Below are 16,150 nucleotides of genomic sequence, written 5' to 3' on the forward strand. Positions count from 1 at the left end.
TTTTTTTTTTTTAAGCTGATGCATGTCCATCTGTGCAATGTTTTAAGTTGTGAAATAAACGGCATATGGTGACAGGCCATGGCATAACGGCACGTTGCTGCGGAGCCTGCCAGTATTTGGTAACAAGCGGTGAGGTAAGCGGAGCACATTGATTTGTGCAGCACGGCCAGGACGCGCATCAGTGATAGGTGATACTATTGCCGCGGCGCGGGTAACGCTGCCCGCGGGCCTCGGGCCTGTGGGTACAAACTGCTGAAAATATTCCCCCAGGCGTCGGGCCTGTGGGTACAACCTGCTGAAAATTCCCCCAGGCGTCGGGCTTGTGGCCGCCGGGGAGACGCCAGCTCTGCCCGAGGCCGGGGGTGGCTTTGATGGAGGCCGCGGTGGCTCTCGGCAGCCTCGGCTGGTTTCGGGCCTTTCGGCTGATTTCAGCCGGAGCTGACTCGGTGCCTCCACACGCCCAGTTTTAGCGGTTCGGCAGGGCCCGCGTGGCGGCGGGCGGCCCGGAGGTGGCGCGGCAGCGGCGCAGCGCCCGCGGGGCGCAGGCCGCCGCGGGGCCCGTTTGGCGCCTCCCCCGCCGTTCCCGCCCTTGCCCAGGCCGCGCACTGCCGCGAGGAGCGGGACGGAGCGGGGGGAGCGCGAGGAGCGCGCGCGCGCGCGCGGGCTCGAGGGCGGCGGCGCAAATCACAGCCGCTCCCCGCCCCCGCCTCGCGCCCCCCGCACGCGCCCCGCCGCGGCGCTGGGCGGGGCTCCCGGAGGCCGCCAACCCCCGGCGTCCTCGTCCCTCCGAGCGGCGGAGCGAGGAGCCAATAGGCGGGCGGGTACCGCGTGCGCAGCGGCCAACGGGAGCGGCTCTTTTAGGACCGCTGCCCGAGCCCCTCAGAGCGGCGGGGAGCGGGGCAGCGAGGTTCAGCGGGGGAGGCCGCCCGGAGCAGGTACCGGCCGCCCGGGCTGCGGCGGGAGGCCGGGGTGATCCGGCGCGGCTGGGGGCCGTGGGCTGCGCCGCTCCATCTCCTGCCGTCCGTGAGGGGGGGGCGCGGAGGGAGCCGGCCGCCGCCGCCGGGCGTTTCTGGGAGGCTGCCGGGGAGGGCGGGCGGCGGGAGCCGCGAGGGGAGGGCGGGAGGGGACGGGGAACGCTGAGGTGCGTCGTGGTGGCGGGCGGGCGGGCCGGAGGCGCGTTCCTGGCGAGGGAAACTCGCTTGCCGGGGTCGATGCTCGGAAAAGGGAGGAACCCCGAACGCTTCTCTCAGCCGCTGTCGCGGCACCGCCGGGCTGCGCTTTCGCGTGGGCGAGGCCGAAAGCCCCGCGGCCCGCGGTGGCCCGCTCCACCTGCCGCTGGGCCTGGGGCCGGCGGGTACCACCCTTCTCCCCGCGCTCTTCCTCGCCCGTCCGCCTCTCCGTCTCCTCGGCCCTCCAGTCACTGGGTGGGCCTCCTGCGAGCAGCGGCGCGCCGGCTTTCCCTGCGAGGCAGCTCCGGCTTCCTTCGGCTCCCGCCGTACTGCCACGGTAGTTCCCCCTTTTTCGAGCCCATGTAGGTGCGGTTAGTGCAAAGGGTAGTCCTGCAGGAAAAGGCTACAATTTTCCCTCCCGCTTAGAAGAATGTGGGGGGAAGAGAACCGAAACGGCTCGCCTTTTCAGACAGGAGCACCAGTTTAGTGGGTCCATGCATCAGGAAATACTAGATGGAGAGCGTTGGTAGCTCTTGGGGTGTGCAGCAGCCCCTGACTCTGGGTAGACTTTGAGTCTTGTGGAGCAGGAGCCGCGTGGGTCTACAGAAGGACTTTCGTGAGTGAAGTTTAAAGTGTGGCTAACTCCAGAGATATACTGATTGGTAGCAAACTTGTAATTGAAACCAGCTTGAATCCCATGGAAATAGAAACCTTTAATTTCACTTAACCTACTTCACAGCTTTAGCAACAGAAAGTTTTTGATATTTTAATAACTTTCAATAATAATTAAGCCAAAAGTGGAGCATGTAGGAGTTTTACTGTCTGTGACATCTGTCTGTACTGTGACAGGCTAGAATTTCTTGACTCCCAACTTCCCTTATTTGTTTATCATGTCTGTGCTTTATAACTGAGATACATAATCTCCAAACTGCTACAATAAAGTGTTAGGTATATATTTCTAGGATCTTTACTTTTCAGATTTTCTACTCTGTTTTTGTACACTCTCATCAAATATAGATGGTTTAAAAACCAGCTATTTCCCCACCCAAAACCTCCCACAACTGCGTATGAGAGAGTGCCTTGCAGGTTTCTTTTTCTCCTAGCTGTTGCAGAACTATAAAGTAATATGCAAATCTAGATCTGTAACTTCTTACTGCAAGTACTTAGTCTCTATTTATTTACCTTATGCTGGACTCCAGGTCTAGTGAGGCTTTACTAGAGATTTTAATAGTAAAAGCACAGTGGGACAATTTTCCATTAAGTGTGACTGTCTAATATTTTGGACGTGATAAATATTTTTACTTCCTATAGCTGCAAAATACCCAAGCTGTCAACATCTTAATTATCCAAAGCAGCTGATACTTGTCAATAAAAAGTTAGCATTGAAGCAAAACTGTAACTTTTATAATAGCAAAGGACTCTCATTTGGTATTTAGTGTTCCTCAGACTTTGAAAATATGTATCTACTAGTCAGATGGAAGCAGAGAGCATAACTGTCAGTTTTAGAGTGCAACTCCTGGCAGTATGCCATGATTCTGCGTAGCAGAGTTGTCTTTGAAAGGTGGAGTAATAGGTGTCTTGAAATACCTGTACTAATGTTTCTCCTGCAAAGGGAGAATCAGTCCATCCATAGAGCCTCTTAGCTCCTGAGAGGCCAAACTGAAGCTCCTCCTGACTACTACAAAGCAAAGGGTCCTTTGTCATCTTCCTGTTTTCTGAGTTCTAGCTCTTGTAGGAACTTGCAGTTCCTCACAAGGACCGTGCTTTCAGTGCTTGGAACGGATGTATAACAAACTAAAATGGTATTACAACAGTTTGGAAAGTTTAAGCAAGTGCTAGAAAAGGTATTAGATGGCATTGAAGACAAGGCTGTATCATTGCAGTGGTTTCAAGTTTGATTAGTTTCTCTGGCCAGAAATTGTGTGTATGTGTTTTGTGTGGGTGTTTTGCTTTTTTTGTCACAAAATATTTGGTGTTTGAGGAGGGTCTGTGTTCAGTACAGTGTGCCTGTTACTTGTCTGCAGGAAACAGAGCTGCTGGGAACTTAAAGCAAACAAACAAAAACTTCTGAAAAGTTTCTGGGTATGTGTTTAAGCTATTTTTAGTATAAGTATTTTTAGATATTTAAGTTGTGAAAATGGGCTTTTAATTTTTTCACAGGGTTTTGCTCTACATGTGTTGGAAAAAAGGAAAGGTAAACGTGTGTGGGGTTTTTTAAAAGAAGGTAATTAGGCTTCAAATACAATGTGATAGAACAGTTGTCCGATAAATGAGTTATTTTTAGGTTTCAGAAGAATTATTGGGAATTTGTACAGAAACATAATGGGAGAGGAAATATCTTTATTGATTTGAATTGGAAAGGCCATTGAGTTCTACCATGTTAAGATGTTATATTGTTTAACTGTGGTTTTGCATGAAGAATTTCTAAATGGCTCACCTAAACATTAAGGAATTAAATTCTTGGTTAGTTATGGAGGACCTGACTGTAATTTTAACAGAGTTCTAAAATCTTAACTCTTTTTGCAGCTTTTCAACAGTCAGCTCACCAGCTGTGAGTATACTTACTATGGGTGTCCTTTACCACAAAGGCACTGGAAGTTGGGATTTGGTGAAACATGACTGGGGGCATTTGACGATTTTCTTACAGAAGTATAGTTAGTGAATTAGTACAAAACATTGACATGTATCTGTCAAATAATGCATTATGGTGGGTTGGCTTTTTTCCCCTGTAAATCTTTCTTAAACTTCCTGAAACTCTTCAGTTGAGAGGAGCTGATAGGATAAGCAAGGTTGATAGTTTTGCATTTTTTTTTTTGTAAAAGCATGGAAGGGTATGGAAGGAGCCTGGAAATGTTGTTTCTTAGGATCTCAAATTCGTTGTGTAACATTTGCTGTAAAATGTGACTCAGACCTTCTGTTCCGGTTTAACCCTGTCTGGCAACCTAAGCCCCACACAGCCCCTTGCTCACTCACCCCTGATGGGATGGGGGATGGAATCAGAAGAGTGAAAGTGAGAAAACTCATGGGTTGAGATGAAGACAGTTTAATAGGTAAAGCAAAAGCTGTGCACACAAGCAAAACAAGGGATTCGTTCCCTGCTCCCTGTGGACAGGCGGGTGCTCAGCCATCTCCAGGACAGCCGGGCTCCATCACACGTAACGGTTACTTGGGAAGACAAGCGCCATCACCTTGAACGTCCCCCCTCCTTCCGTCTTCCTCCCCCAGCTGTATGTGCTGAGCATGGTGCCACATGGTCTGGGATACCCCTGGGGTCAGCTGGGGTACAGCTGTGCCGGCTGTGTCCCCTCCCAACTCCTCGTGCACCCCTGGCCTCCTGGCTGTAAGTGCTGCTCAGCAGTAATTAAAACATCCCTGTGTAAATCAACACTGTCTTCCACACGAATCCAAAACATAGCCCCATACTAGCTACTGTGGAGAAAATGAACTCTATCCCAGCCAAAACCACATTCTCCACCCCTTATTCCATACCATTTATGTCATGGTCAGGTCCCACGCTCTCCAGTGTATCCTCATTAACCACCACTATCCTTCCCATCATTCGATACAATACACAGATACCATTCCCTTAGTTTATGTACCACCCCTGTGAAATGTATGTAAAATGTCCATAAATGTCCCCAAAGTGGTCTCCATCTGGTCCAGTGGTCACTCAGGACAGGAGATCTGGTGTGTTTATGGAGTTACTGGACACTGAAGCCAGCTCAGGTTGGGTCACTGCTGCACTTGGCATTGCTGCCTGTAAGGCTTGTCTGCCACTGGTTCAGGTGGCTCCTGCTATAGTAATTCCTATAACATAGAACTCAGATAATGAATTATGACGATTTAAAGGTATTTCCATTACAGTCTCACCCCTGGTCCCTTTGGGCCAGGTTATAGGGTTTGACATCGCAGTGAACTCCTCCCCTTGCCCCTGCTCCAGCTTGGCCTTATCCCCAGACTGCAGTCCCTTAGGGGGGTACCTGCCCCAGGTGGAGCCTTATCCATGAGCCACAGGCTCTCCGGGGGTGTTCCTGCTGCTTGTACCTGCCGCTGCCACAGTCGCTTTGGGGTGTCCTCCCCCCGCAGGGGCTCATCCGTAGGTCACGGTCCCTTCGACTCGGGTTCACGCGGGAGCTCCCGCCTGTCGGTTACAGCAGCACAGACCCAGCAGCGATGCCCTGGCCGTCTGCCAGCCCAGGCACATCGCCATGGCTGTTATCAAAATGTGCCCAGGCACGGCAGAGTAAGATGATCAGCGCTACAGCAGTACAGCAAGCAGCGAAAGCAAAAAGCAGCTGCTAATGAGCACTAGACTCTAATACAGAGTAAGGCAAGCAAGCCCCATGGCAGGCACAGGAGCCTGCCAGTTAATAGCCAAACAGCCCTAACAGCTCTAAATTCAACCTGGCACATTCCAGTCAAACCTGTTGAGATGTCGAACCCTTCGAGTCCCACGTTGGTGCCCAAAACGACTGTTGTGGTTTAACCCCAGCTGCCAACAGCCCCACATGGCCACTCACTCATTCCCCCCTGGTGGGATGGGGGAGGGAATCAGAAGAGTGAAAGTGAGAAAACTCATGGGCTGAGATAAAGACAGTTTAATAACCTGGTAAAGCAAAAGTCGTGTGCACAAGCAAAGCAAACCAAAACAAGGGATTCATTCCCCACTCCCTGTGGGCAGGCGGGTGCTCAGCCATCTCCAGGACAGCCGGGCTCCATCACACGTAACGGTTACTTGGGAAGACAAGCGCCATCACCCTCAACGTCCCCCCCTTCTGTCTTCCTCCCCCAGCTGTATGTGCTGAGCATGGTGCCGCATGGTCTGGGATACCCCTGGGGTCAGCTGGGGTACAGCTGTGCCGGCTGTGTCCCCTCCCAACTCCTCGTGCACCCCCGGCCTCCTCGCTGGGGGGGTGGGGTGAGAGGCAGAAAAGGCCTTTGCTCTGTGTAAGTGCTGCTCATTGGTAACTAAAACATCCCTGTGTTATCAACTCTGTTTTCAGCACAAATCCAAACCACAGCCCGGTACTAGTTACTGTGGAGAAAATGAACTCTCTCAGCCAAAACCAGCACACCTAACTCTATAATAATATATATAATTTAAAAGAAGGGAGGAATAAGAGTTGGGGGTTTTTGTTCTCAGTGAAGTATTCTGATTGTAAATGCTTCGTTAATAAATGTAATCGTATGTGTCAAGGCAATTCTAGTAAAAGACTAGCTAAGATGGCTTATCTTTTCCTTCTGATGGTTTGAACAGAATGTAATTGCAGGTGCAGTTTTTGGGTAGCTATCTTTTGTTCTGTCTGATCAATACGAGGAATGGGAAATCTGGGTTTTAATTACCTGGATTTGTCCCTTCATGGTGAAACCAGGCAAACTGATGAGCCACTTAAGTGTTGTTTGTTTTGTCCCCTATGCCCCCTTTCTTCCACCTGGTTTCTGGCTTTCCCCTTCCAGCAAAATGACAGTATCACAGGAACTACTGGACAGTAATCCTCCTGCTGCTGCTGCTAAGGCTTTTCCTAGTGATAACCTGCACTGGGTATCAACATACTCGTATGAAGGTTAAATTAGTGCCTTTGGCTTGTTTTCTTAACGCAGTAAATAAGAATTGGGTGATCTTGTAGCTTTAGCAGTTTATGTGGTAGTCAGCTGTGAGTGTTACTCTGTTCATTATGTTGTAGGTAGGTGGTTCAGATGGGTTTTGTTCTTTCAGGGTTAACTCGAGTCATGATTTATGCAAAGTAAGAGCCATGATTTATGCAACTACCTTGATAAAGTGAGGCTTTATCTAGTAATCCTTCCGTAACCAAAAACACAAGGGAGATTTCTAATGCAGATCTCACATTAACTTTAGAAAAAATGATCTGCAACTGTGAGCCTGTTCAGCAAATCTTGAATCTGCCTGCCTTTTGTTTTCTTAAAACTTGTTTGAAAACTCTCTGGATATAATTGTTAAACGTGTTTCCACTTGAACTGGAGATGAAGTATAGTGAATGTTCTTATGTGGTATGTGCTCTACTGTAATAGCTTAATTTCTGAGCTGATCTGTGCTTTCTGTGCAACTTGGAGAAATGAGGTTAATTGTACCAAAAGAGATATTTTTCCTTCAACATGCACTTGAAGGCTAAGCTCAAACAGTAAACAATTCAGAAAAACACCACCTTATAACCTAATTATATAGGGATAGTAAAAACCTCTTTTGTTTTAATTCATTTTCAAAGGAGGGACTTCCTATAAAAGACATGCAATTACAGCAAAGCAAGGCACTGCTCTGGTGCTTTGTGAACAGTGTACTTACTACTCAAAAGTAATTTCAAAGTCATCTGGTACAGAATCCTTCTGAATAGAAGAATAAGTCAACGGAAATTTGTAGTAAAATCAGAATTTTGGCTGAAAGGTGTGTGAACATTTACATAAGAAATATCTGTGTAACCACACGTGGCCCACACTGAGGTCAGGTTCCCTTTAGTAAGACTAAAGGATTAGAAGAGGTTAAAGACGCCATGATTTCAGGCACAGCCCTGACTTCAAAGTATCTAACTTTCATAAGGGTATCTTCAAATGGCAAATTAAATAGTTAGTGGGTTGGGCTGGGTTCTGCTAATAAATTACAGGGTGGTCATGGGTTAGTTGGTCCAAAGTCATGCTTCTTCCTAAAGCAATTGAGTGAATACTGTGCTTGGTTTTTGTCATTGTTGTCTTAAAAGGAGCTTACAGAACTACTTCAGTGTCTGGTATCAATCTAGATTTTGGTATCAGAATGCTGTAGTGCTGTTAAGTAGTTCATATGCAGTACTAGTTAAGTCTCACAAAAATCAATTTAATAGTGCTCCTTACCTTGAATGCATATACTGCCAGAGGTACTGTTATATCCAGGAGGAATGTAGCTTGAGGAGCATACAGTCCAGAAAAAGCTTTCAGTATGTAGCATATTGCTGTGGCTAAGAATAGTGAGAAGAATTTTTTTTTTCAAAGCAGGTCTACTTTATTTGTGGATAAGGCTATACACTTAGTTATGTAAACTTTGATCTAACCATATTAGCTGCTCTAACTGGTATTGTGTTTCAATAGATAAATGATTTAAAGTGGACAAACCTTTTCATTGGTAGTAGGTTAGTCTCTCTGAACATCTTCAAGATTGAACAATATAACTAGTTTGAAACGTCTATTGTCAGAAATTCTGAAATATACCGAGTGTCAGCCACAAGTTTGGCTTATTCCACATACAGCTTTGGGTCTGCTGGTGATATTTATGCTGCAGTTGTGATGACTTAGGTATAATCTTTGAGATTTATTTAGTTTTGTTGCATTTCACTTGTTTGTAGAGATCGTCAATAAAGGCATGTTGGTATACAGGAGAGAACTTAATATTACCTGAATCCTCCAATCCAGTTACTTGTCTGGAAAGTGTGTAGTGAGACACTTACTATCTGGCATACTACCAGGCATAAGCCAAAGACTGGTTAGCTAATACTAAATTAGTGGACCCATTTTGACAGTTCTTCAAAACTTAGTTGTTCTAATTAGCTTCCAGACCTGGCAATGTGTTTTCCAGCTCCTGGAGATGTGTTAAATTTTCTTGGCAGGTTTATCCTGCAGGGGACTGTGGCTTACAGCTTAGTAAAGAAAATGACCTTGCAAAGTGTAGATAAGAATGTTGATGAAGTCTAAAACATGGATAAGCTTGTCTTTCTGCTAGCTGTGGGAAGAATCCCAAATCTTCCACATAATTATAGTTTGGAATAGGTATGCTTTTAAGGTTAACTTAACACCAAAAGCGGTTTACAACAGGAAGTGCTCTATTCCATCATGTCAGTCTCTACTAATCTTCTAAACAGTATCTTTCACAGATAAGGTTTCTCAATGGATATAACCTTGGACTGTGAAGACAAACAAACTATCATCCTTTGGTGATATGCTGGATAGATATTGTCCAAATAGGGCAGATCATTGACCCTTGTGGTAGTTGAAAATGTGGACATTCTGCTGATAACGTTCATTGATATGCTTTTGTGGAAACAAGGCACCAAATGAAATGACCCAGGCTCGTCTTTCTGGCAGTAACCTTGTTTAGATGAGTTAAATATTTATTCCTTTGTTGCCTGAATCTCTCTAGTTCTTAGATTTTTCTTTTTTTTTTTTTTTTGCTTGCTACGGTGTCCTTGCAATGTGACAATTGAAGCTCTATATGAGGGACCTCTGTAATGATTTTTGTCTGGTGTGGATGCATGTGTGGAGTTTAAAAATATTTGGTGCCTTCAGATTTGATGTCTAGATAGACTTCATCTCCTGAATATGCACCAAGTGTTTCTTCCACCTTACTTTTAGACCTTTTCCTGTTGTACTGCTTCTAGTACTAGGTTCAAGCTGTCAGAGGGAAAGGGGGAAATTAGTTTGTCAGGCTGTATTTTTGCAGAACTTTGTGGCTTGTTGCTGACACTTTAGAGGTTGGGAAATACATGTTTTCTATTTCCTGTGAGTGATAATCTCAGTATGATTGAATTTGGAGGGAGCATGTTGTTGACCTAATGTTTGTCAGTGATAAACTAGAAAACAGACCATTTAATCTCGATCAAGGACATACATGCACACTCTTTCTAGTTCCTGGGTTTAGCATTTAAACATTCAGTGAAACTCTAGCAGGCTTTCCTGGCACTTGGAAAGTAAATCTTTAAGCATCTTGATCTGTGTTTGGACAAATATGTGAATTGATCTTTTTCCTGTTAGAAACAAAATTGTCTTTGTTTTGAGAGTCGTAGACTTCTGTTTGAAGCAATGAGTTAAATATTGCTGCAGTAGCTCTGAAGACAAACAGAGCTGCTGTTGTTTGCTCCATAATAGCACTTGCTCAGCCTTGGACACTACAATTTTTCACAAGATGGGGAATTCTGGCTAGGATCCTGACTTGTGGGGTTTTTTTACTGAAGTGTTTAGGAGCTCTTATTTATCAAAGGAGAGCACCCTTCAAATAAGCAGTATTTTCAAAGTGTCACCATTGGTTTAGCCCTGAACTTGTGAATTCGGAAGTAGCCTAACATCAGACTTCTTTTTTTTCTTGAATGTTATTATTTATTAGCTCAAAAAAGTAGCTGTGAGATAGGGATTCAGATATTCCAAAGTGTGCTTTAGACAATTTTGTGTTTGATAGGAATTACCTGTCTGTGTGTTTGAAGAGGTAGCTGTTAACAAGTCATTGGATAACTGGTGAAAATATGTATTGCTGGTTAATAGCTACAATTTAGCTATTGCAAACATACAAGTTACACTCTAAAACTAGATAAAACAATTGCTAATACTTAAATATCAACTTTAAAATGCTAAATTTGATTTTGCTGTGTTGTCTTGCAAGGTAGGAATATTCTTCTGGATCTACTACAGCCTGTTATGTGTTAGAGGTTCAACTAAGTTTCCACTGGGAACTGCATCTATTTCTTAACTGTGTTTTTTTTTTTTTTTTTAAAACCACAATTATCATGTAGTTCTTCAGTAATTTGCTGCCGTAAAGAACTTTAAAAGGCAACAGAGGTAATATATTATACCTGTGAGAGAAGTCCCTTCTGAGTTTGAAATTAGGAATTGCCAGCAGTGCTATGCTAACTGACATGTGGAGATGCTTTCTCGGAGAAGGCAGGAAAAGGTAGGTGGAGAATGGGAACATTCTTTCCCTTTCCTCTGGTTGAGATAACCTTTCTCTGTAGTGGGGCAAAACATAGGCTGCTGATTTCATTTTGTTGATTCGCATCTAGATTCCATACATGGATTTTACCCTTAAATCAGATTTGGTGCTTCTAGACAGTTCCCTCACGATCCCGGTGTTTATTGCTGTAACTTTGGCAGCAATGTGTACTTCTGAAAAGGTCACCAGTTCTGTTTTCTAGCTGGAATCTTCTAGAGGAATAGAAATAGAAGACAAACTTAGGGTGGAAAATTTTCTATGAACAAAGACTACCAGAGGCTAGTTGTCAGAGAGCAGAGGGGAATGGTGTTTAGAGTTTTTTAAAGGAAAAATTTGTGTCAGTCCTTAAAAAAAAAAAAAAAAAATTAGCCTGCAAACATGTAAGTGTTGCTGTCTCTCGAGTGAGTATTTATGTATGTTAGTGGTTTTTTAACTGAACCCATTTCATCATTATGCTTAATCATAGCTTTGGATCTAAATGTTTTGTAGGGTTGGTATTCTGTAAGAGTTTCAGGAGAATAGTATAATTATTTTTGATCTGATATCAGCCTCATACTCAAAAAAGTATGGTCAGTAATAACTGAGGCAGGAAATTTTCTGATCTATTCTGGCATCTAGTTTTCTTTACATTGTATGACCCTAAACATTGTCAGATTTTTCAGTTAGCTAAAAAGCTGGACCACAGCAACACAGATATTTCCACTGGCAGCATAACTTTTTTTCATTGTTTAGCTTTTAGAAACAGATGTTGGACTGTAGCCCACGTACTGGGTGTTGTAGCAAGGTTCCTGTGTTTATGTAGCCAAAGACTGTCTCTGCCCGTGTGAACGTTTGCAGACTGAGGATACAGCTTTATGTCAGAAGTAGTATTAAGCCTTCCTTTGAGGAAGGGCAAGCAGGCTCATGGTATTAAAGTACTGTCATAGAGTCTTAAGGGTTAAAAAATATGAATTATGGCTAGGTAGGTAAATTAGTAACAAGATTATGTATGAACCATAACAAAACTGAATCTTTGACAAAATTGGTACGGTAATGATTGCATGGGTTTTCTCTTCCCTCTTTAACGGAACGGAAGTCTTATCCTGTATGGGCGAGCAAGCGTGTGGATTTTTAGGAGGAAATGGAGTTGAATGGTGTATGCAAAGACCAGGAAGTTGGAAGTTATGGGGAGGACAGATCTGAATAGCAGAGAGCATTAATTGTGACTTAGAGCCACAGTGAAGACAACAGGCCTGTATCTTTCTTTGAACAGGAAAAAATGACTCAGCCATGCTGTATCTTACTCACCAGGCTTTATTGCAGGAGGTGTGCTCTGAAATTTGCATTAAAATCTCTTATGTGTGTGGCAAAAGTGGTTTAACGTAAATAGCTTTCTCCCTCCGTCCACCTCTTTCAATCTCATCAGCCTTCAAACGAACAATTTTGGATGGTGTACAGTGGCCAATGGAAATAGTAGTGCTTGTTCTGTCCTAAACTTGCTACTGTATGCCATGATCAGTTTTTAGATGCTTCACTAATAAATGCAGGAGCTAACCTTGTCAGAGAAGGGAGTCAAAATAAGATTTGGAGTGTTGGACCAAAAAATGTAAGACTTTGTACCCAGACTCCTGAAACTGGGGCTTGTGCAGGTGATAACTCATTTCTGGCAAGTAATCACTTAGAGCTCGTTCAGAGGCTTTGTCATGATATGAGCACAGGAAAAGCACAGCACAATTGCTTTAATATGCCAGGTACTGAGATATAGACAAGCATTCAAAAAATATTTCCTTACTCTAGGGGCAAAAGGTGCAGATTAAGCCTGCAGTTGTTCACTCCCAACATCCAGCATCTTGTGTCTTCCTTGATAAGTTCCTGCTTGCAGTAGCTTGTTGTTTCAGAAGAATTAAGCATATTTAGAAGTTGCATTCCTTTATTCCTGGATGGTAGGTGAAGAAAGGCTCTCACCCTGTTTAGATGTTCAGTGTTGTAATTCTTACTTGCTTAAGAAACACTCCATCACTGTTTAGAGAGGCTCATTTTTTGGGGGTTTTTTAGTATGGTTTTATGGAATCTATCCCTTTTGATAGTGTTTTGGTCATAATGATTTGTGTTTGGCTCTGCTATAGGAGACATTATTTTTATAAGTGTAATTAGAAGGATTGATAAAACATGGTGGAAGTGTATCCTATGCTACAGTCTTCTACAGTAAAATTAAGCTGTTGAAGGGTTACGGTAAGTATATTGATATATCGGACTTAACAGAATGGCTTGTGGTTAGCCTGAGGCAGAGATTGAGTTCTAAAGGTCATAAAGGTCATGGTCCAAAGACCACATTAGTGTGAGAGATAGCAGTATATTTGTCCTTGGAAGGTCTTTCAGTTTCCAGTATCTAGGATTAGCCATAATTTCCAAGGGGTTGATTAAGGGAGGAGAAAGAAATAATTCTCATAGTTAACTTCCGAACTGAAGCAAAACTTGCAACACTTTTGAGCTTTGTGATGGTTTTAAGTAACAATCCCTTGCCCTTCATTTTATTATGAGGTGTATTTGTGGCTAACTCAAATCTTCAGGTTTTGTGAGAATTGTAATCACTTATTTGGGGGGAAAAAACCTGACAGACTTGATGATAAAAAGGTTGGAAACCTGTATCATCTGTGGAACTGTGTGGGTTTTTTGTAATCAATAGAAAACCAGCAGATCTCCTACCAAGCAACTAACTATACCTTCTCTCTGGCTTAGCATAATCTGTAGGAAGGCTCAGCCTAACACTGACAGGGGACTTTGCTGACACAGGCAAAATACCAGGGCCAGCAATTGGCAGATGCCTGGCTCCCTGTCTTCTGTCAGTGTATTTGAAGTATCTACTTGTGATTATATTTTAATGATATGACCTTTAGTTTACATGGAACAGCCACTTAGAGTGGTAAAGGACCGTGCATGTAGAGGTAAAAATAGGCTGAAGTTGAGCTATTTTCCTAGACTGAGTGGGTATCTAATTCCTTGAGACGCTGTTAACAGGAACCGTTTACAAGAAGATCTGGGATGACTATAGTGACCTTGTGGTACTCTTTTGGAATGTGGCAGAAAAAGACTAAGTTAAAGTACTGGTTATATGTTTAAAAAATGGCTGCTAAAAGTATTTCTTTCAGGTATGAGATTGAGTGTTTGCATCTGTGCCGTTTATTTAGATCTTCTGCACATCTGAACTCCTAGAAGTTCTTTAATATACTTTTGTTTTTAACTTTTGTTAAGGTCATAATGGTTTCCATCCCTGAATACTATGAAGGAAAGAACGTCCTCCTGACAGGAGCTACAGGCTTCATGGGAAAAGTACTTCTGGAAAAGCTGCTCAGATCTTGTCCTAAAGTGAAAGCAGTGTATGTATTGGTAAGACACAAAGCAGGGCAGACACCTGAAGCACGAATAGAAGAAATTACCAGCTGTAAGGTATGTGTCACATGCTTACAAAGTACATGTTTGTCCTTCTTTATAATGTTCCCATTTCATTTTAAGAACAACTTCGGTTTGTCTAAAGCAAAATATTGTTGTTAAATGTTTTTTTGTTCTAACAAACATAAAATCCAAGACCTGGCAGAGCTTCTATAGCTGGTTTTCAGGCTGTTAGTCTCTAGCAAAGCCGGTAGTGGAAAATTACCCTGTATTTAATTCAGGAGGATGTTCAGCTGTAATCCAGAATTGAGAAGTAAAACATCTGAGTTAAAACTTGTTAAGAGAATATATAATCAAAGTACAAGAGGCAGTGTGGACTGGGAGTTGTAAGATGGGATTGAGACCCTTCTTTAAATCTCAAGCAAGTCACTTTTTCTCCTTGTGCATTTTTTTCTTTTCTGTAAGATGAGGCTTACTGCTTCCTTTTTCTTGAATGTGCTATTGGATCTACCAGTTAGCAAGAATATGTGATCTCAACAGGCTGTTTAAATAGCTTATATTTGTAAACAGAACAGAAATGTTTGTCTTAATAGATTCTATTGTGAATTTCTGTTAGTCATACAGACTGCTATAAACATGTGACAACAGGGGAAAGGCACTCATTCTCTGCTGTGAAATTATCAGGGTGGCTATCTAAATGATTTTCTGTGCATGCTGGGTGGGATGCTTTCCTCCTGAAAAGACTCATTGCCTTAATATTCTGGTGAGCTAGGCTGGGTGTTCTTACTGTATGCAGAACCATCCATCAGTGTTGCCCATCCCTCTACTACTGAGTATCCTGTTTATGATGAGAAGGGTGAACAGGAAGGGGAGAGATTTCTAGCATGAACTCTGTCTGAAGCAGAGTTCGTTTATTTCTATCCAGGTCTTTCTCTTATGGGACATGGGAGTAGGCAGTTTAATTTTCCAGGCTTAGGAAATATGTTGAGATGCAATGTAGCCTCTACAAAGTGTGTGCTTAGAAGGTACTTAAAGGGAATCAGTAAGAAACTATGAATGCATTTAGGCTAGGAGGGGTAAGTTGCTTAAAGTAAGACAATGAATTTCTGCGACTCTGTCTAGTTAAGATTATAGCAGACATGAGGATGGCTGCGTCCCTAGTAAATTATTCTCTGTAACTGTGTGTCAAAACTGTAGCTCATCGCTCAGAAGCATCTGTTTGCAGTCCCATGCAGTGTGATAGAACACAACAGAATGAGTGACAGTGGGGTTCTATCTTAAAATCAAGTCGCAAATTCTCTCTACATAAACCCCTCAGTTTGTCACTCCCTGGAACAAGGAAAAGGTCTCCAGACTGAACTGTGAGATGAGAAAGGAAAAGTTTCTCAATCCCCTTTCTGTATGCACTGTTACCCAAATGAAAAGTGGGGGATATTAAGACAGGGGGGAGAGTGGCAGTAGTGTGGGCTGACTTAAACTTCAGTAAAATGTAAGCCTCAATATAGCTTTTGGGAAACTCATGTGTTGTAAAAGGCTTTTAAATTTGAGTCCAAATCTTCTGGTTATAGTCTGTACCAACTCCTGCTGAGATAACAATCTGATGTGATTTATGAGTCTTGGTGAGCACTTACTGCTGGAACAGGTTCACAACAAGTCCTGGTAAGCAGGGCTACTGCCTGAGGTAGTCCTACGTCTTAGTCCCTAGAGTAAGAACATAAAGGGATGGTGTTGCACATCTATGCAGAGATGTAGATGGGGCCAGATGTTTGTTCTCTCTTCATCACATGGTTAGACAATCTGTTTGGTAGCAGTACAAGTTTATGTTGCCTTACGTGTCGCGAAACTGCACCTTTAGGTAACTTTAATGTATAGTTGAAAATGAATTAACTTCTCTTCAATCTGTAAGGAAATGTCTTTTAACTATTTGCATTTG

General features: G+C 43.4%; 1 protein-coding gene across 2 annotated transcripts in view; it reads left to right on the plus strand.

Annotated features, from left to right (window-relative positions):
* Nucleotides 1–811: 811 nt before the first annotated feature.
* Nucleotides 812–16,150, plus strand: part of FAR1 (fatty acyl-CoA reductase 1) — a 41,380-nt gene continuing 26,041 nt past the window's right edge. For both annotated transcript variants that reach the window (XM_074841692.1, XM_074841693.1), the window contains exons 1-2: nucleotides 812–935; nucleotides 14,080–14,274. In XM_074841692.1, the coding sequence (XP_074697793.1) occupies nucleotides 14,086–14,274 (189 nt within the window). In that variant the 5' untranslated portion in view covers nucleotides 812–935; nucleotides 14,080–14,085. The remainder of the gene's footprint in view (nucleotides 936–14,079; nucleotides 14,275–16,150) is intronic.

The sequence above is a fragment of the Strix aluco genome, chromosome 16, assembly GCF_031877795.1.
Source record: "Strix aluco isolate bStrAlu1 chromosome 16, bStrAlu1.hap1, whole genome shotgun sequence".
Lineage (NCBI taxonomy): Eukaryota > Metazoa > Chordata > Aves > Strigiformes > Strigidae > Strix > Strix aluco.